This window comes from Mastigoproctus giganteus, chromosome 3 (genome assembly GCF_048544385.1).
Source record: "Mastigoproctus giganteus isolate SK-2022 chromosome 3, ASM4854438v1, whole genome shotgun sequence".
In the NCBI taxonomy this organism is placed as follows: Eukaryota; Metazoa; Arthropoda; class Arachnida; order Uropygi; family Thelyphonidae; genus Mastigoproctus; species Mastigoproctus giganteus.
In genome coordinates this window covers 6368261-6390751 of record NC_143577.1, presented here as the reverse complement: position 1 = coordinate 6390751, position 22491 = coordinate 6368261, and the positions used below count along the sequence as shown (strand labels likewise).

General features: G+C 38.3%; 1 protein-coding gene across 1 annotated transcript in view; it reads right to left on the bottom strand.

Annotated features, from left to right (window-relative positions):
- LOC150087632 (O-acyltransferase like protein-like) overlaps window positions 1-17574 on the bottom strand; it is a 50606-nt gene extending 33032 nt beyond the window's left edge. The window contains exons 1-4 of the mRNA XM_090369894.1: window positions 16773-17574; window positions 8389-8564; window positions 5543-5636; window positions 4577-4682 (exon numbers count right to left, since the gene is read on the bottom strand). Of these exons, the coding sequence (XP_090226020.1) occupies window positions 4577-4682; window positions 5543-5636; window positions 8389-8564; window positions 16773-17304 (908 nt within the window). The 5' untranslated portion in view covers window positions 17305-17574. The remainder of the gene's footprint in view (window positions 1-4576; window positions 4683-5542; window positions 5637-8388; window positions 8565-16772) is intronic.
- Between the last annotated feature and the right edge of the window lie 4917 nt (window positions 17575-22491).

The window sequence follows — 22491 nt, the reverse complement described above, 5'->3', positions numbered from 1 at the left end:
CTCTTGACAAAGCTTCCACCAGAGATTCTTGCCGACGCCGACACTTCTCTCTGCAGGGAATAAACCAAGGGGATTCCTGCCTTCACCTGTTCTCCTTGAAGTTCCTTTGCTGACGCCGCCTCTCCATCGATGTGGAATTAGATGCTTCCGGGCTCTTTTGCTGGCCTGGGACACTCCCCTAGATGGGATTTTAACCACCATCGATGAGTACTCATCGAAGGTTCCTTCTGACGATTGTCAACTGACAGGCGTGGGTTCACCTGGCCGTTTGGCCCTCTGCTGGGGGTAGTCTTCCGCTCTGCCTACCCTTGATTCCTTCCCCTTTTCTTATCTTTTCTATCAAACTCGCTTCGTTCCTCTAACTTGGTCTCTCTCCTCTCTTGCTTTGCAAGTGGGGAGAGAGCCCGTCAGGCATTCCTTCTACCTTCCTGGCCCGGCTCCTCGTGCCGGTGGACGGATGCTGAAAGGCTCCTTCCATGGTGATCGAGCCTCCCAGTAACTAAAAGGCCAGTCAAACAACACACTACTCACACATAACTCACACTGACTGGCCTTGTAATGTTGTGCATATATCACAGAGGATTTATGGGGAACCACAGGAACCGCTTGACAAAAACATTACGTCCACTATATGATTATTTGAAAGTTTGCCTCTAGGAATTTTAAAATACTGCATCTTGAAATTAATGAAAGCTTAAAATTGTATATACTGAGTATGATCAAAAAGTTCAGGGATTGAACTAATATTTAGGACTTGGTGAAGATACTTCTGTTCGAATTGATATCCGTCGAAGTAGTCTTCTTGATACCGTATGTACCGATTCCAAAGTTTTGGAACTTTTGGAAGCATGCCTGTTTAGCTTCTTTTGGTACTACTAATAATTGTATAGCATACTGGATGATTTTCTCAGTTGCTGCAAATATATGACCTTTCAAGAGGGATTTAATCATGTAAAAAAAATCAATCACAAGGAACTAAATCCGATAAGTATGGGGATATGCAGGACCATAGTGATGGAAGGCTTTGCAAGAAATTCTTGACTGGGAAGTAACGAGTGTGCAGGGCAGATATGATGCAAGCGTCAATTCCCTGAAGTACACTTCTCCGGCTTGTTCTCCAGATACCATCGCACCATCGCCATAGAACTATTCTTCAGTATTTCTGGTTCCATGTTTGATCATGCTAGAGAAATTCATAATGAACAACGCTCCGTGAGTCAATAAACAGGATAAGCACGATCGTCATATTTTAACTAGATTGTTTTGCTTTTATTATGGGAAGAAGAGCTTGTAGAATTGAGAGTCTTCCATTCAAAAGATTGGGTCATTTTTTGTGGGCCACGGCCATAGACCTAGTGTAAAGTGTAAAGTGTGTTTGGGGTCAAACGGCACCAGGGGTTTCCCCCATCTCCGCGTAGTTTACATTGTCGTGTGATACAGTACACTGTAAAGGCCAGAGATTTAAAAGTGTATGGATAATGTACATGAGTAATGTTGTGTACCGTTGTTCTTCTGGCCATTTAGCCGCCAGGCCTCTGCTGAGGCCAGACGTTGCCCACCTACGATTCTTCACAGTAGTCATGGAAGAAGCAAAGTGTGGATCAGCAGCAGTACGTTGGGGAAGACCCTGACATACAAGAACTCGCCACTCTCTCTCTCTCTCTCTCTCTCTCTCTCTCTCTCTCTCTCTCTCTCTCTCTCTCTCTCTCTCTCTCTGATCATCAATACGGGTGCAAGACAGACGTGGCTGAAAGGAGCCGAATTCCCATATCTTGTGTTAAAATTGGTATATCCCATAAGAAATATCAATTTCACTAAGAAATTCACGAATAGTTAAAGGTCGATCACTCTCGATGAAATCACGAAAAAAAAATTGAATAATTGATTGAATAATCTGAATAATGGTTTTAAAGCTTTTTTAAAGCTGAAAGGCAACCAGCGAGAGAGAGAGAGAGAGAAAATTTGGGTATCTGTTCCAATTTTTCATAATTTAAAACAAAATTTGATGCATTCCGTGCTCACTAAAATCACCATTTTAATGAAATACAATTAAATATGTTAAACACTTCTTCCCAATGCAGGCTAATTCAGAGTGACAAGCAAATAAACGAGTGATTCATGCATTACTAAATATAGACATAGATCAGTTACCGAACATGTTATGACGCAGAAACTTCAAGATATTAAGTCAATCTCAGAACATTTTGATCACACTGATTCATTCGTGATGAAAAGTTAATAATGACAGGTTGAAATCGTTGTGTTTTTCTCAAACTGAAGCAAAACATGTTCTCATGGATAGCACAGTATCCATGAGATACCGTTCTATAATCACCGTCTTCCTCTCACCAGGTGAGAACGACCTCAGTTCGAATGCCGTCAATGACGCAGGAAATTCTTATTGGTCCTTTTCACAGCGTGGCAGAGTTAGTCGGTCTCAGGAGAGTGTAGCATGGTCTCTTCTCACAGAAACTTGGGTTTTTAGTCCAGAAAATAGCAAGTCGACCACAGAAGATATGCAATTTACAGCCATGATATATATACCCCGCAATATGGTGTAAGTCGCTAATGCTCCTAAAAAAATACTCTACATGCTGTACAGGAAAGGAGATGCGCATCAAAACTACTTATTTGTCAATAAGTAGTTTTTGATGCGCATATGCAGAATTATCGGCTCAAAATATAAAATTTCGAATACAAAAAGACCCTACGAGTTAGCACCACCAAATTTTCTTCGCAGAAGATTCGGGTAATATCTTTTCGTGGAAAATCTGTACATGGAAATTAGTTTTCAACGATTTATTGTTAGTATTACTAGTTGCAAATTATGCAAGAAAGCAAGCTTATAAATAATTAGCTAAAAAAAAACTTCCCATATCACCTGATCATCCTCTCCAGTAGTTTTTAGTTCATTCAAACTACCATCTTCTACAACAATAGATGAAAATTTATTGCAGTAATCAACCACCCGCTGACTAAAGGCAAACTTCCGCACACCTATCCTGCAATCATCCATCATCAACTTGAATTTATGCCCCCTCATGTGTGCAGTGTGAGCAAGAAGAACATTCCCATTAATTGTTGCTGTTGTTGTTTTATTAGGATTTCAGGAGCATCAGTGAATAAGACCACATTGCTCCGTGTGTACAGTGGTCGATTTGCTATATGCTGGACGAAAAACCAAAATTTCCGAGGAAAAAAGCCATGTACACTCGCCCGAGACCGACTAACCCAGCCCCATTGTGAAAAGACCCATAAAAATTCCTCCCGTTATCGACAGGACTATAATTCAGGTCTTTTCAACTCGCTGTGGGGAAGACATCGATTCTACCAACTGTGCTATACACAATGGTTTCCATCATCATTGAGCTTGTTCAATCCGTTCAAAGCCTTAAACACCTGAATCAGATTACCTCGCAGGTGCATATCTCCAGATGCTACAATTTACAGAACTGAAGCCTTTCTTTCTGGGAACACCCTTTTGTTCCTCTCACCAATCTCGTTTTCCTGCACCCGTTGCAGCAGACCCACATCCTTCCTAAAATGGGTTGAGGTAAAGATTTTGTGATTGCTGCTGCATTATTCCAACCAAACCCTTTATGCAGTACTCAAGATATGGTTTTATACAAAGGAATAATTGCGTCCTCCTTATCCCTGCTAGTACAGTTCCTGCATGTCATCAACAAAACCCCATCAGCGAAATTCATATTTGACCGCACTATTAACTCACCCCTCCCCAGGTCTTTTCCAATTTCCACTACTCTGAGTGTATTACCATATACTTGGTGCGTTAATTTGGGATTACTACTACCCATTACAAATTTAAATTACAAATGAAGTGTCTTGTATTTGTCAATGTTAAACTTCAACTGCCAGTAATCAGCCCATCAGCATACATTTTCGAGATCTTGTTGCAGTAGCTTACCCTGTTTGCTTTCATTAACCACCCTGCCAACCTTCGTATCATCTGCAAACTTAGACATTAAGCCTGATATACCGTCATCAGCATCATTAATAAATATAAAAATCAAACGGGCCCAGCATCTAACCCTGGGATCTCCACTAATAACTGTCCACGAAAAGCAGTGTCTATTAATAATCACTCTCCGTCTTCTCCTGCTCAACCATCCCTTTGTCCTTAGAAGTAATTTCTCCTTAATGTCACACTGCTCCAATTTGTACGGCCGTCTTTTATGTGCAACGGTATCAAAAGCTTTCCTGAAATACAAATATATGACATCAAAATTATTATTTTTTTGCATTCAGTTCCTTGGTTACTGCGTCATAGCATCATCCAATCGGATTATTCAGACAAGATTGCCCATTAACAAATCCATACTGTGACTGCATCCTTTACAGATGGTCCTGCATAATATTTCTAACCAGTCACCAAATTTGGAGTGAAATTTTGATCCACTAAAATAAGCTGAGGTTAATAAAAACATTGATATTTGGATCTGTGGTCCCCTTCGACCCCAAACACCTCCCAATGTTTTTATTAATGATTATTGAGTATTAACGATGTATTAAGATTATTTAGAGAATATAAATTGTCTTAACGAAAAGTTGAACTCACCAATAAATGTAAGCTCCTGCTGTCCAGTAAACCTCATCTTGTTGCTGACATTGGACGTTTTCGAGTATAATATCGGCAGACAGATCGAACTCGTACAAGATCTTTTCTGGAATACAGAAAATATAAATATAATATCTGTAAACATACACGTTAAAAAGTACATTATGCTATAAACTATTTAAATTTTTCCATATTTCCATAATGGCGTATACTGTAAGTCAGGAATGCGCAAACTTTGACCCCAGGCAACGTCTAATCCGTTCACATCTACTTATCTGGTCCGTGTAACTGAAGATAGGCTTGCTGTTACTGGTTGTCACGAGAATCAGCGACTTGTCATATTGCTTCTTTGTATATTACGAAATGAAATATTAATAGGATTCTCTGGCTATGGAAGGGAAGATAAAAAACTTGTTGGTCGCTTTAGTTACTTTAGTTCGGACATCAGAATTGATAAAGGCAAGTTGATGCAAGGAAGCTAGGATTATTCAGCAAAAATATTATCATGGTTTTATTCAGATATTCGTACAACTCTTAAAATATTTATAAGTCCCACTAACGAAAAACATTATCGTGGCTTTGCCCTAACTTTTTGTTTTATTAATCCTAAAGAATTTCAATTGAGTTGAGGTAAAGATTTTGTGATTGCTGCTGCATTGTTCCAATTTATTTTCTTCAAATCACACAGCCTCAACAATGGCTTTTTTGGCATGGAGAGTTGTGTTGAAAGTGCAAGGGCCGATTGCATAAAATTGCCACAAAGTAGGGCACAATTATTCAGGACATCAATCTTTGACGCACTATTCATGGTTCCGTGCATTGCGATCAGTGGACCTAGTTTATACCAAGAGAAACATTCTCAGACCATGATATATCCTCACATCTTCACGATTGTATAACAAAGTCAGCTACGAATAACATTGACCAATGAGATTGACTAGCACTTTTAAGGAAAATTTAACTTACCGATGATTTTTACCAGTTCCACAAGACTTTTGAATATTTCTCCATCCTCACAGAAATCAGGAATACAGAATGCAAGAGTCAGCGGGAACTTGCCCTGGAATAAATAACATCATCAATGCGTGAGAATTCACATCAAACAAAATCATATTGCATATCTTGCAAAGCAATGAAATCAGTAGCGAAGCGTGCTAATATTTTTCGATGAAGCTCATTTTCACCTAATGATTCTGTATAGAGATATTACTGCAAATTCAATAGTTAATTGACTTCTTACAGAGAGCTGGAATCCAGCTAAGCAATGCCGAGTCAGATCACATGACAATCACGAAGAGAAAGGTCAAGAATGACATCCGAGTTACAGTTAATGGTGAGACAATCCCCAAAGTTACATCTCATGCTGACCTTGGGCTAACGTGGGATGAAGACTTAAATTTCAAGGAAAATTTCCTAAAGGCAAAGAAGAAGACCTATTCTGCTTTCCGGGCTATCCGCCAGAAGCTTGCAGACTGCCACAACATCAAACTGATCGGACAATACATTAATAGAAGTCTCACACCCATACCACTATATACCTCAGAAATCTGGTCCTCTGCATCTACCTCTCAAAGTAACAAATTTCTGACAATGGAATATTGGATTCTGCCATTTTCCTTCCTGCTAGGAGGAAAACCATGCACCATCTCGAAATATGTTCTCCTAGTCAACCTAGGCATAACCTCGTGGACGCTCACTATCCTCAAAAAGAATCTGTTAAAACTCGCCAAGCTGCTAACTCGACAGATTGATGCCCCATCAATAGAAGATATCATCGCACTAACAAGAAGGAGAAATAGAAACAACCAGAGCCAACATCCCCACTTAGGATGAAGCTATCTAATCTGGACTCCTTAAAAGGAATGCTCCCATCGAATACTTCAACGCCTTCTCCATTGATATAATAAAATTCGAAGACAATAATACACACAGAAGACAAATTATGGACCAAATGTGGACTAAACCACCAGGACTGACTGCAGTGAAAATTGAGCTGAATTTTTTTAACAGAAATTTATGTGATGTAAATAATTAAATGCAATAATATAATGAAAAATAAATAAATTTGTTATGACAGTAAATAAAGAAAATATATATATGTTAGTCTGTATATTTATCTCTTCAATTATTGAAATCAATTTTATTTTAAAATGAATTGTAACTTGCTATTAAGTAAATATGATTATCTATATTATACAATTATTGTAAATATCTTGAAAATTTATAAAATTGTATGAAGTATATTTCTAAATATTTGTACACCCTCTTTAGCCCATTAGCTGTACAGAGGGTAAACCTTGGGTAAATAAACTGAAAATGATAATAATACTGCATATGAGCTAGGGACGATCCTCGCAATCACCACTTGACCCATTTAAGGAAATAGTATGGTGCAACTTCATGTCAGCCTTCATCATCAGACCTTTTTTTTAAACTGAAAAGATGACCCTAGCACAGCGATTGCAATCATTGTCCTTCCGCACTGCATGGACAAGTCCTGGATTCGAATCCCATCAAGACGGGAAGAATTTGTGGGCACATTTCACACAGTAGTCAAGTAAATCGGTCTCGGGGAAGTGTTGCGCGTTTCTCGCGGAAGTTCCTGTTTTTCATCCAATAAAACAAACACTGACTATGGAGTACACGAAATTCACAGGCAGTACACTAACGAGGCCTCAGTTGGTTTAGCACCAAATAATCTGAAAATTTAAGATGTGAATTAAGTCTTTTACGGACTAATATTATCCCTGGATTAAGGGAATGTGCCCCTCCCGCTTTAAAACAATACACAGGCTTTGAAGTGCACTTTATCAGTCGTAATTTTCTGCATCCTTGGATTGGCAGATCTCCCTACTTCACTTCACGAACTTTTGGTTATGGTTATTTGAAACATCGACTTTGTAGATTTTCTAATTTCTTTAGTTGATCAAAAGAAGGCAATCCACCACGAGGTCTTCTGAATTCCAACTGATATGCCCTAAGCAGCTGCAGATGTTGCCATTTCCCGAACTGGATCGACTAATTGTAAAGGATGTAAACACAGAGGATTCATTGTTAATATTGAACTGTCACTTTTTGTAAATTTTCAATCCTTTTTGATCTTTCGCATTAATATTTATTGCAATAATATTAACAATAATAATACAAATCGATACATTGCAATGTTGCCCCTCAGGACCTCTTTGTCTTTAAAAATAGAGTATATTTTTATTTATTTATTTTTATTATTTATCCTTATATTTTCAGCCTCCTCTTAGGAAGTTAAATATATACACTGTCCTCCATCATGTATTGGCACACTAAATGAAAAGAAAAATCTGAGTCAGCAGAAGAAAATTGTTAATATTGAGTATGACCGCCCCCCCACCAATGAGTTTTATATGGAGATTCAATTTTTATTTCTGAAAGGCTGGGGCTAGTTCTTTGCTTGAACTAGGACGTTTTGTTCAAGCTTGTTAACTGTTATTTCTAAACGTCCATTAGTGTTCAGATTTTAGTTCTGCATTGGAATTGGTAGGTTCACCACATTATTCCCTTCAAACCACTGTTGTACTAACGACGGAACGTTGTAGTGTTAATACCAATGCGGCCCCTCTGCCTAAGAATTGCTACAATTCATATAAAACAGAAGAATGTCTGCTTTATACGAATTGTAGCAATTCTTAACAGAGAATGATTAACTCCAGAGTTATACCACTCTGGAATTAACCATTATTTCCCAGGGACGAAGTATCCCAATTCATTTTGGAGGATAGTGTATATTCATTGATATATCCGTATTCTCATTATTGCTTTCACATATCCACACTTACCACAGGGGCATCGATTTTTAAGCGAAATGAGCAGTATTTTCCTGAAAATCCTCCGGATGCTTTGCCATTAGCTTCGTGCTCTGGCTCAGTTATATGGATACATTCCTGGTACTCTCCTGGCCACTGAATAGCACCACTCAAGAATCCACTCGGAATCTTTGCAGTGGAATCTATCACTGGAATTAAAAGAACATTGTGTGTGATAATCATTTTATTTTTCTCCTTAAAATGTCTCACGGATCATGTGTGCTGTCTAAACTAACACTAATCATATGATATCAGAAAAAATAATTATAAGTAAACGAGACATTATAGCTGTCAGAAATTATTGGAAAAATTAATACATTTATATGTTATAAAGGAGAGATGGTTCCTCTGGTAAAATTTTTCTACTCTTCAACATAATTTCAAACATTTATTTACGTACTATGCCAGTTATACCAAATTATTCTTGTTTTAAGAAGTCAAGTGCAAGAGTCTGAAGATAATTTTCAACTTAGGCCATACTGCGATTTACTGTTTGCTGGATGAAAAACTCGAGTTTCTTGGAGAAAAGCCTGTTACCCCTAAATGAGACCGACTAATTCAGCCATGTGATGAAAAAGGCCCAGAAACATTCCTCACGTCGTCGACGGGATTTGACTCAGTCCTTTTGAGCCCAGCGTGTGGAGGACGGCGATTCTACAGACAATGCAACCCGCGAGGTCCAACGATGCTTCAATGTTATCAAATGGACTTGTTAATATTGTATCCCCACCAGAACTGGAGAACTGATGGTAGCCTCGTCGTTGTCCATTAATAGGACGGTTAAGTGCAGTGTCAGAAACAAGCAAGGCACTGTTGCTGTAATTTTTTTCCTTACAATACTTCTTGAGGAAGGGAGTAAAGAAGCGCGACTTTTACTCGGATTCAGCGCGACTCCATCTCTCGGACAGGTTCCTCCCTCAGCAGATGTTCAAGCAAACCCAGGCACTTGACGCCGACCTGAACAAATTCGCTGTTGACCTGACTTACCGGAAACAAATTATGTCTAGTAGGACTAATCAGCAATGAGTGATGTGTACCTTGCATCTGTTCCTGTCTGATTGAGCTGGTGCTCTTATCTCGATGTCAAGCCAGCTCAATCAGACCTAACTCTCGTAAGGAGTTCTCTCCTTTGTATCAAAATATGTTTTCTTTGTAAAATTACCTTTTTTTGTAAATTAATTGTTCTATTTTCCCGGAAGTTTCGGGAGGCTGTAAAAATATAAACCCCTGGCTTTTTGGCCGTGAAGAGCATTAAAGATTATCTCTCTCTCTCTCTCTCTCTCTCTCTCTCTCTCTTTTATATTTATGATTTAAATTTTCAAATTATAATAGTAATTTTAAATATCTCTAGAAACAACTCACTTCTTCTAAAGATATTTTCATATTACTGCCATTAAATTAACAAATAGAAGACTTTGAGCTATAAATCCTTCATAATTTTAAAATTAAAAACGATGTTATATTGAAACTACTTAATTTGGAACAACATAAATCGGGGACTTCCTATAATTAAGAACTCACTAACCGAAGGAATCTGCCTTACTCATCTTAAAATCGTGCATTCCCTGTACACAAAAGATTCCAAATTCCAAGCCAACAACTTATAGCCCAATTACCGTATTGCATATCAGCGAAAATATTTGATCACTCTTCACAACAAACTCTCTCAGTTTGATAATCGCAACTTATCTCATGATTTGATTGAATTTCGTCCTGTAGGATCAGTAGTAAAACTAATTTTGCTTCTCTTTGGCAGTTTCTGACTCAGGAAATTGATAGAGGAAACTTAGGTTGATGGTGGGTACACTGATCTGCTTAGGACTTTCGGTTCAGTACATCACACTCTTTGAAAACTTCAATTCGTACAATGCACGAGTGGATAGCAGGGTGGTTGTAATCACCGTCCTCCTACACCGCTTTTAATAACAGGACCCTGTGAGTAGTGTTTTTGTTTTGATTTGGGTTTAATTTTTAAATTTTGTAAAACTTTTTGTTACTTTAGATACTTTTAAAACCTTGTGAATGTAATCTTGACTTTAATCACAAGGGTTTTTTTTTGTGTGGTTCAATCTCTGCATTATCTACTTGTGATCGCTAACAGCCCTACGGTTGAATGATGTCACTGTTACGAGAAAACACAAAAACACCTGCGAATTCAGTATGGGGTCAACTTCCGTTATAAACACATGTGGGGGTATACAGCCAGGAGTGCTATATGGTGAACACAGGGGAGAAGAAATGATGAAATGTATATGTACAGAAAGAGAGAAGGAAAACTAATTGTAGGACATGATAGAGGGATGCAGTAATAATGAGATAGGTATAGATGAGGGGTGTAATAATGTGAAATATCTCTTTCCTTTTGAAAAATATTCGTCAATTATTACGTGAAATTTTGACTTTATGTTGAAATTCAACTTAATAAATCTAAATGCTTTGTAATTCGAATAGTTCAACAATTTACTCCTCGGAGGAAAATTGTTGAACCTTTTCTGGTCCTTCTGGACCAGAAAAGTGCAGACTTTTCTGGTCCAGAAGGATGTAATTTTATTAGGGACCATTGCAAAGAAACCAGGTAATGTTTTTGCAATACCTAGAAATAGGGTGTGTGTTCCTGGAGTGAAAACTGACGTGTAACAAAGAGGTTGATAGTTTTGCGTTGTGCCTTGCGAGAAGATGGGTTTCGCTACGAAATGTAATGCATTTAGGAACAGGAATGTGTTTATGAAGGATGCGAAAGATATAAGGGGTAGGGGAGGTCATGTTATTTGTCAAAAGAATCCTGAACCCAATGAAAGGATTCAGGGATTCAGAACTAATGAATATTTAACGAATTTAGTAAAACTACGTATTTTTTTCAAGATAGCACGTGGTCGAGTGAGGTTTGCTGGACAAGAAACGCTTCCATAAGGAACACCGTGCATTCCTCGCTTGAGATCGACTAGCTCAACTGCGTTTCAAAAAAACACCTTTATCATTTCATTGATGGGATTCGAACCCACACCTTTTCCATTATGGAGATGATGGCGATGATTATATCTACTATGCTAATAGAGTGTGTGCCAGAGAACAGGCAACGAAATAATACGCTTACTGACCTGAACTTCTCCTAGAGAGTTGCCAATAGGTTCAGGCAGGTAGACTATTTAGCGTTCGGCCTGCGAAAATTGTTTAAATATTAAAATTAATATTAGGAAAGTTAAATGATGCAAGCGGCGAACTTTTTCTGCATAACCCACAAATAAATAAATAAAATAATAATAAACATTAAAATAAAATAGAATTTTCATACCATTCTCATTCTCACAAGTTAATCATCCAATAGTGCTTAAAACTTGGTCAGATTCACTGCCTCTACCGGGTTGGAAGGCAGCTTATTCCAATATTTGACAACCTGCCGCCCTTAAGTAAACGACATGAGATCCAATCTTCAGTTATTCCCTGAGATTTGATATTTGTGTCCCACTCCGTGTCTCGCCCACGAGAGGGAACAGAGGTTCGTCATTAATTTTACTGAATCCTTTTACACTTCGATCCGAAATCCTTTTAGAAGTCTGGTTGTCAAACTTTGAGCACACATCTTCTAAGTTGTTTTTCATAGGTGCCATCACCAATCTTATCGCTCTTCTCTGAACAATCCCCAAAAATTTTCTTTTTTAGATGAACTGTCTAGATCAGAATACAATATGAGCTTACTTCATTGAAATATGCAAGGAAGCAAACTTATATAGCATCATTCAAAAACAAAACAAAAAACAAAAAAAAAAAACTAAGCATACCATTATATGTCCATCCCCTTCAATTATTTATCTAACTCTTCCTTACATTTGTTCCCACAACACGCATCCACAATACTAGATGATAATTTGTTCCAACAACAATCTCTGACTCAGTATAAATTCTACATCAACCATCCTTTTTCAATTTAAATTTGTCACCTTATGCGCATTGTTAATGAGAGAGTAAGGATGCCATGAGCATTTAATTTACTCCGTTTATTTAAGCCTTAAGCACTTCAATGAGTTCTTCTCTCAGGTGCCTAGGTTCCAGACGCCGAATTTTCAGAACTAAAGCCTTTCTTGATAAGGATATCTTTTATCCCCTATCTAATCTTGTTGTTGTTCGCTGCACTTGTAAAGCAGATCCGCATCCTTCCTAAATGCAGTTTCCGAAACTGTTCGCAGTACTCAAGATGTGATGCAAACATTCTTTTATACAACAGAATAAACAACTTCTTGTCCCTGCTGGCAAAATTTCACTATGCTATTGACAGCCCTCCACGAGCTCCTACAGTCCGTCGGCACTACACAAAGAATTTCACATAGGATGTACAGTCACCACTAGGTCTTTTTCCACCTCCACTGCCTTGAGTTTGGTGTAAACTCAAGGTAGTGGAGATGGGAAAAAAAAGTATTACCCAATTGGTATGTTATTCTGGAATTACCGCTGTCCATACGCACTGCCTTACATTTCTCAATGTGAAACCTGAATCGCTATTTCTCAGCCCATCGGCTTAGTTTCTCCAGGTGTTGTTGCTTTATCATATTCTGATTCCTGTCATTAACCACCCTGTCAACATTTGCATCATCTACAAACTTATACATTAAACTTGATATGCCTTCATCGATGTAAGAAAAGAAAGGAAAAAAAAAACTGACTCGAGTAAATAATGCAAAGGTCTTTGAGATAACAGAAGTGGAGAAAAAGCAGTATGTACTGGAACTTAAGAACAAGTTTGAGTTTCTGCAGACTGCTAAGGACCAAGGTATTGACGAGGAATATTACAACTTGCTGAAAGTGATAAAGCTCAAGAAATCTATAGGGAAAAAGAAATCCAAAGAATTAAAAATTAATCAAGAAACACTTGTCATGATGAACCGAAGACGACAAATGAAGAGCAATAAAAACACGAACAATGAGAAAATTGAGTATACTGAGTTTATGCAAATTAGAAAGAGACTCAGAGAGGACATAAGAAGATTTAACACAAGAAAAGTAGGACTTAAATCAGCAGCCATGAGCAGTAATACAGAAAGAAAAATGATACTGAAACTGAAGAATAGCGATGGTGTACTTATAAACAGCAGAGAAGGCATAATTTAAATAGCAGAAGCCTACTATAGAGAATTATACAAGGAGCGAGGGAATGATACCAGCAGTTGGGAAGATGGATCGCAAATTAGTAACACATACAACATACCTGATATCCTTCCTGATGAGGTAGAACATGCGTTAAAGAAAATGAAAAATCAGAAAGCTTCGAGAAAAGATCAAGTTACTGTAGAGTTGCTAAAATTGGGAGGAAAAGACATGACACAAAAACTGGCAAGACTCTTCACAAAATACATTGGAAAAGGTGTGGCACCTAAGGAGTGGAATAATGCAATCATAGTTTTGCTCCATAAGAAAGGAGATAAATCAGAAATTGGAAATTATAGACCAATTAGCTTGTTATCCCACATCTACAAGTTGTTCGTAAGGGTCATTACTAACAGGTTAGAAAGAATATTTGATGAGAATCAACCGAAAGAGCAAGCTGGCTTTAGGACAGGATTCTCAACTATGGATCACCTTCGCGTAATATCACAGCTAAAAAGAGAGAAAGCAAATGAATATAAAACACCATTATGCCTGGCATTTTTGGATTATGAAAAGGCATTTGACTCCATACAGCATAAGGCAATGTTTCGGGCACTGGAAAGACAAGGCATAGATACCCCACATATTATGATTTTGAAGAAAATATATGAGAGTGCTACCTCCTTTATTAGACTAGACAAAGAGAGTAACAAATTTAAAATTGAGAAAGGAGTTCGACAAGGAGACACAATATCTCCGAAGCTGTTTACTGCTGCCCTTGAGGAAGCTTTCAGAAGATTAGACTGGTCGCAGAAAGGAGTCAATGTGAACGGAGAGTACCTAAACCATTTACGATTTGCAGATGACATTGTGGTCATAAGCCACGATCCCAAAGAATTAGAGGAAAATCTTAATCAGTTATGGAGAGTTAGTAAGGATTTTGGACTAAAGATGAATATGGCTAAAACAAAAGTAATTTATTTCGTATGATGTGATCAATACACGAAGGAACCAGTTTTTTCTTGTTTCCTTCGTGTATCGTGGCCGGGATATCCAACCAACCGGTTGGTTCGGTACCATCGTAATATCCAGCCCGAGGCGGGAATCGAACACGCGACCTTTGGGTTGCCAGGCAGGCACTTTACCTACCCGGCTAGCTCGGTCGGTAACAAAAGCAATGATGAACAAGTATGCCACAGAAAGGGATATAAAATGATTGAAGCAGCAGTAATTGAAAAGGTGGAGTCATATACTTATCTGGGACAATTTATTAACTGAAATAATGATAAATGGCTGGAGGTCAAGAGAAGAATAAATTTTGGATGGATAGCATTCAGGAAATATAGTCACATACTGAAGAGCAATATCCCAGTTTGTCTGAAACGTAAAATAATGAACCAATGTATACTCCCACCATGACTTATGGAAGTGAAACTTGGGCACTCACCAAAAGAATAGAAGAGAAGCTGAGAACTACACAGCGAAGAATGGAACGAATTATATTGGGAATCAGACTGTTAGATAAGAAGAGAAACACATGGATTAGGCAGCAAACTCAAGTAAAGGACATTCTTATCAAAACTAAAGAACTAAAATGGTCTTGGGCAGGACACATAGCTCGAAGACATGATGATAGATGGACTAAGAAAATAACAGTATAGTACCCAGGAGGAGATAAGAGAAAGCCTGGAAGACAACAACGGCGATAGACAGATGAAATTCATGAGTTTGTGGGTAGTAATTGGATGGTCATTGCACAAAACAGAAGGAACTGGAAAGTTGCTGGAGAGGCCTTCATCCTGCAGTGGATTGAAAATGGCTGATGATGATTGCCTTCATCAATATAGTCGATATTGATATGCAGATGGATGAAACTCATCTAATAACATTGATAATGTTATTAGTGGAATCCACTAAAATATTAGTCAATGAAGGACAGTGCCCTTTGTTAACCTCTGTCTGTCTTCTGCCACTTAAACCATCCCGTTTTCCATAGCAGCAACTTGCCCTTAATGCCACATTGCTACAGTTTCTACAGCAGTCTTTTGTGTGCAACAATATCAAAAACTTTTCTGAAATCCACGTATATGTTATCAAAATTAATTTTTGCATCCAGTTTCTTGGTCAGTGCATAATAGAATCCAATCAGATTAGTCAGGCAAGATCGCCCCTTAATAAAACCCTAATGTGATTGTTTTATTAACTATATTCCTCTCAAGATGACCCTGCATTATTTCTTTAATCGCTGATCCCATTATTTTGGAACATAAATGGAGCTTACAGATCTGTAAGTAGATATCTTCCGCGAATTCAAGATTGTTTTCATAATCACGACTATTGGAGGGTTGGAGGGGGGTCATACGCCGTACTGATGTCATATTACCATATTTCCAGCTTCTTGCATCGACTTCTTTAATGTGACGTTTTTGGTAATTCTTATACAGCCCTGATAAATGTCCCTTATACTTGTCCAAAGTGTCTCGCTGTCTCCTTATTTCATCGTTATTCTATGCTACACTACCAAACCAAGTTTTGTCATACTTCATCGCAAGTTGCACAAATTATACCACGTTTTCTACGTGTTCTGTTAATTCAGTAAAGCAGTGCAGTAGCACTGAAAAATGACACAAGGATGCAATGTATATTACAATGTACAATGCTTTCTGTAGGCATCTTCCAGCTTATACAGCATCGGTTCAAAATAAAAAAAAAAAATACTACCATCACACTACCCACTTCCACTACACCAGATGATAGTTTGTTCCAACGATCACTGTCTGCTGAAAGCAAATATCCGTACATCTATCTATAGATAATTTTTGCACGTATATATACGTATATTATAATCACCTTTGCAAAAACAAAGCCCCTCCGTCTCGTCTACCTTTGATAATAGTTATTTCTTTGAATAAATGTGGCAACGATCACACCAATATGTTATTATCATTTCCACCTAGTGTTCCTTTACTTCAAGATTCTTAATTCACGAAAAGTCACTGCTGATCATCAGATCAAGAATACCCCTTTTGTTGCTTCTCTAACATAACAATTTAAGTTTAAATATATCAATGAAAATATAAGCTGGTGTGTATTTATATAGTGCTCATTTTAACGAATCGTTTTAATTTTAATTATAACTATTCTTTAAAATTTTATTATAATTTTTAACGAATAACGTAGTTATTACTATAACCATTTTAAATGAACCATATTAGTAGACATCCAGATAAAAAGAAAGGCCTTATCATATTCAAATCAAAATTGCATATGATACTCACTTTTCACAAGCCACAACTTGTCTGGGGTATTGTACACGTTACTGACGAGTCTTTGGACACAAGAATTGTTGAAATTAGTTTTCGCCATTAACCTTACAATATTCACAGCTTTCTGCACATACTCGAGTATCTTATTTAGAGGCAATTGACTCACTTCTTGTTTCGACTGGTTGCGAAGTTTTAGAAGGGATTTGACATCGGAAATGTTGAGCAATTGGGAATGGTTGAGTAAAGAAGGCTTCAGGATTTCGATCTGCGAATAAATATCGTTTGCCATCCCCTTAACCCCTTTGACTATGGTTTCACCCGACATATTGTATTTCTCCAGTTCGGGAACAAGTTTCTCACTGGATTCGTTCAACTTATTGATTTTCTTATACAGCTCTTTAGCGTATGGAGAGTTCATGAGTCCCTTTATTGTCCATTGCATGTGGTGTGAGATTGTTGTAGTAAGCGGGACTTCTTCGGAAACAACATTGGTCGCGTAGACGAAGAATGCCACCAAACACAAGTATAATAAGAGATTAGACATTTTCTTCTGAAGACGAAAGAGAAGTTGACTCCTTATAGAAATTTATAAAAGATGGAAGCAGACGAATATTGGCAAGTTTTTGTAAACAGTTGAACTTTCTGTGACTCCACTCATTCACAGAAAGATTGAGCAACGTGTCCTCTGGCAGCTGTCATTTTAGACTTGATGATCATCCGAAGCAAACAGTGAAGGAATCAGTACATTCGATTGAAGAAATCCGTAGCACATTGCTCATGAATCAAACAGAAAAGGAAAACATGATAGGGATCCTCCAACTGATAATATCGAAAAGAACACACTTTCGTTGTTCTTGTTAGGTTAATCGCTGCTGTTTCTGCTGCGGAAGTATGCTATGGCGTCGCAGTGACATCAGAGACAGATGTTAAACAGGTGGCAGGAAAGATTGCTTGCGCTCTTAAAAATTTGGGCCACTTCGAAGCTCGATATTTCAGAGTTCTCACAATCGCTATTGGTATTGTTGTGCTCAGAAATATCGAGTAACTGGTTCTTACCTATAATGTTTCTTATAATTCGAAAATATTATTCTCCGTAGGAACCGAAAAACTAAACGAAGTTCCATATCGCAAGTTGCTTCTTGTGGTTCATACATTGGTGAATACTTTCTATCATTATTCAGTGCACAATTTACAGTTTCAGAAGAGGCAATTAATAAACAATATTCATTAAAGAGTACTAGTCTGTGTGGTTGTTAAGAAACCTATGCGTTGTTTGCATCTGCGTATTACCTAATTGGGGCAGACTCAAAGAGACCATCAATGCGCCCACGACCATCTGTGCGATACTGATCTGATAAAAGTGAGTTTCCTGTTGAAACATATGAGCTTGAGAAAGAGACACGGATTAGTTACATCTACCTGTACTAGCAACTGGTTAGGCGGGGATGATTTGGTTAGCGTCATACTGAGTCAGATTTAGAAATCACTGTACTGTATTGCAAATCACGTCAGTGCTAAGGCTAGATTTTCTGTTTGTTCAAAAGCTGAAAATACCGTAAATCCACCTGAGAGCAGTAACTCAGTCAACCCCGGAAAGGCCTCATTCAGCCCGTCCTCCCCACACCGGTTTTTTTTTGGAAAAGACCTGAGTTTGAATTCCATCAATGACGCGAGTTGTTTTTATCGGATTTTAGGAGCATTGGCGACTAAGGCCATGTTACTCTGTGTGTACTGTCTTTAAATTTCAGGTATTCTGAGGTTGATTTTCTTTCCTGTTTGCCTGACAAAAAACCTTGCTATCCTCTCCAGAAACCGGAATTAGTCGGTATTGGGGGGGGGGGGGGGCGTCAATCTCTCGAAATGAGGACAGAGTTGCAAAAGTTCGAGAAATTGTGGCAAGAGACCGTAGTTTCATCATCAAAATGATGGCTGGCGAGTTGGATACGAATAAGAACCCAATTCATCAAATTCTGCAAAAGATTTAGGGAAAAGGAGTGTCTGTGCAATAGTTGTGCTTGGACATGGCCTCAGGGAAGAACAGAAGCAACGAAGAGTGTCATCAGGTGAAGACTTCATCCAGACTTATCGATATAATCTGACTTACTGGGAGTTTAGATGCTCCTCAAATTGATAATCTTGTGGTCAGGCCACGCCCTGGGACCCGACTCTACTACCCTCATAGTCTACGACGCATTCTCCATCACACTGAGGGATTAAAACGGATGTTTCCTGCCAATACCCTGGATCTCTTTAGAGACTTCAAAATCGACCCGAACAGGTACTGCCATGATAAAACCTACAGGAAGCTGATAGCAGCGGACTTGTATACTACTCTACAAATTTAATGAAGAGGAGAGTGTATATTTCTGTGGAATTTGTGCCTATGAGCTCTTGATCATCTGTAATGAACGATTTTTGTTTCTTCAAAAGACTCTGTGAGGACTGCAGAAATGATTCACTCAAAGTGACTGTTGCTTGTATTGCTTGCATCAAGTGACTGTTGCTGTATTTATTCTTATGTATTTATTGATTTATTTATTCTTATGTATTTATTGATTTATTTATTCTTATGTATTTATTGATTTATTTATTCTTATGTATTTTCTGATTTTCAATGCTGCCGTCTAATTTGTTATAGGATATCTGTACTGTATTAGCCACCCTCCTAGATAATGTCTGTACTGGGGTGTTACACACTTCCACAACAACAGATTAAACCAACCATCCTCAACTTGAATTTATGTCTCTCATTGTGTTATCTGAGTATTTCTAATTATTTTTAAAATTATTTTATTGGAGTCACCCAGAATTTCTTCTGTATATCCATTATTGTAGTGTGTCTGTAAATTGCGTGTGTTCTCTGGTCGATCTGCATGTTTTGCTGGACGAAAAAAAACCCAGGTTTCGGGATAAAAAAAAACTTGCTATCTATTCATGAGACACACTAACTCAGCCACGGAGAAAAAGCCCATAAAATTTCCTCGCATCATCAACGGAAATCGAACCCGGGCCTTTTCCACCCGGTGTGGGGAGGACGGTGACGATATCACTGTGCTACGCGTCAGACTTGTTATCTGAGTAGAAGGAAGAATGCCATCAGCATTGAGCTTCCTCTGTTCATCCGAACTGTCTGCTCGGGTAGCACAGTGGTATCATCACCGTCCTCCCCACACTGGGTGGAAAAGATCCGAGCTCGAATCGCATCGACGGCGCGAGGAAGTTTAATGGTTTTTTTTTAATCCGTGGCAGAGTTAGTCGGGCTCACGCGTAGACAGCAAGGTTTTCCCCCCAAAAAACTGGGGTTTTTTTTCGTCCAGCAAAATAGGCAAATCGACCAGAGAACACACGCAATTTACAGACACAATGCATGTACTGCCCTACCATTAATATCCGGACAATTGGCTGCAGAGAAAAAAATAGCTTTTATTGTGTCATTTAAAACTTTGTGCTGAAACTTTTTGCTTTAATGACGGGCTTCAATCTTCACGGCATACTCTCAACCAGCTCATAAATGTCAGGTGATATGTTCCTCCACTCGGCCTTTAACTCAGCCACCAGTTCCGCCTTGTTCTTTGGGCGAGCTCGACGTGCACATACCCGATGATCCAATACATCTCAAATATGCTCGATATGGTTCAGATCAGTACTGTGGGCTGGCCAATCCAACTTTTCCACACCCATGTCCTCGAACCACTCTGTTATGACCCGAGCAGTATTTTATGGCGTGTTGTCTAGCTGATACAGGTATGGGCCTTCCTCAAGGTATTGCTATAAAGTTGGAAGTGCATAATTGTCCAGGCTGTCCTGGTATTGCACAGCATTCATGGTTTTGTCGATAACGAGTAATGGGCCCAAGTCAAACCATGAAAGGAGCTTAAACCATAACACTGCCTCTACCAAACATTGTTGGGAGGATACAATCAGGAAAGAACTGTTCCCCTGGCATTCGCCAGACCCAGAAACGGCTGTCAGATTGGTAGAGTGTGAACCTCGACTCGTCTGTCCATAGGATTCTTTTCCACTGCTCTACAGTCCAGGATTCGCGCTCCTTACACCATGTTAATCGATGTAAGGAGATTAACATGGTGCTCCTTACACCATGTTACTAGCAGCCATAAATTTAAATTTATGGCTGCTAGTACTGGAATCATTTAGAAAAATTAAAATTCCCCTTTCAGAGCCTCATAGAGCTGAATCTAATATCATGTAAGATGTTTGATTGCCAGGCTCTGTTTAATCACATAATCAAAGTCTTGATTATGTGGTTAAACACACGATTACTTTTTTGCAAATTCACTTAGTGGTTTGCTTGTACTTTTACTCTTTCAAGAAGCACAATGTGTCTTTACTTGTGGTAACCATATTTGGATACAGTATTCCAAGTGGGGTCTTACAATTGTCTTATACAATATGATTATTACCGCTCAATCTTTACAATAAAAGGTACGATAAAACATCGTTAAAAAAAAAAAACCCAAAAATCAACAGTATCATAACTCCCAGATTTCTTTCTACAACCACAGTTTTTAATTTAACTCCGGTAAGTGACTTTGGTGTTGCTATTCCCCAACTGTAAGACCTTGCATTTTGCTGCATTAAAACATTGCTGTCACTTTTCTGACCATTCTCGAAACCTGTTCAAGTCATCCTGAAGGAACGCTGCATGCATTGGTCGTTAACGACTCTTCCAATCTTTATATTTGCCTGCAAACTTTTATATCATGTCCTCTATTCCTTCTTCGATGTCCTTTATGAAAATTAGAAACGGCAGTGGTCGAAGGACCAATCCTTGTTGACCCCACTTCTAACGTTAGACCAGGCTGAAGGGTAACCGTTAATCACACCCCTCTGCTTCCGATCCTGCAGCCACCCTGCAATCCATCTTAGAATCTTACCCGTGATTCAAACGTGTGGAATGCTTCTACACAATCCAAGTACACAATGTTGACATTATTTATCTGCAGCCCATGGATAACTTTTTATTTAGAAATAGCTAATCAAGTCCATTAAACATGATTTTCTCGATATATGTTTATCATTCAGAATTCCATTTCTCTCAAAAAGTTCCTATATTGCACTCTTTATCATTGTCTTCATGATTTTCCATACCACTGGCGTTATATCCCAGTCTGCAGTTACCCAATTAACTCTAAGAACCGCTTTTATGTACTGGCAATACATTAGCACTTCTCCAGTCCAAGAGGAATCTCTCCTGAGTGCACTGATATCCTCATAATTAACATCAATGGTTCAATGCACTCTCTCTGCTTATTTAAATTACTGGCTTATTTAAATTATATGCCATTGACTCTAAGAGCCTTACTTACTTTTAGATTCCAAAGTTTTTTTGTAATAAACAATCATATAATTTCAATATTGGTAGTTTCATACTATTCAGCTTAACCTGCACAGACTCTCCTCACTATGAAGGATTTTCGTCTGGAAAGACCGAAGCGGAGTACCTATTCATTTCAACAACAGCAACACGGTAACATCACCTGCGAATAAATTCATCTAATACTTTTGCAGACTCGTTAAGCGAGGGTCCGTTCTTATTCTCATTTTTCTTTATATTATTAGAGGTTCGTAATGACTAGTGGAGTCGGGAGAACAATAGACGCTTTAGAGTAATTTAAGATAATGGTTTAGTCATATTTTGAACTAGAGGAGATCAAAGGGTGGAGATGACAGATGAGGAATTCTCTAGCAAGGAGTATTACAGTGCATATAT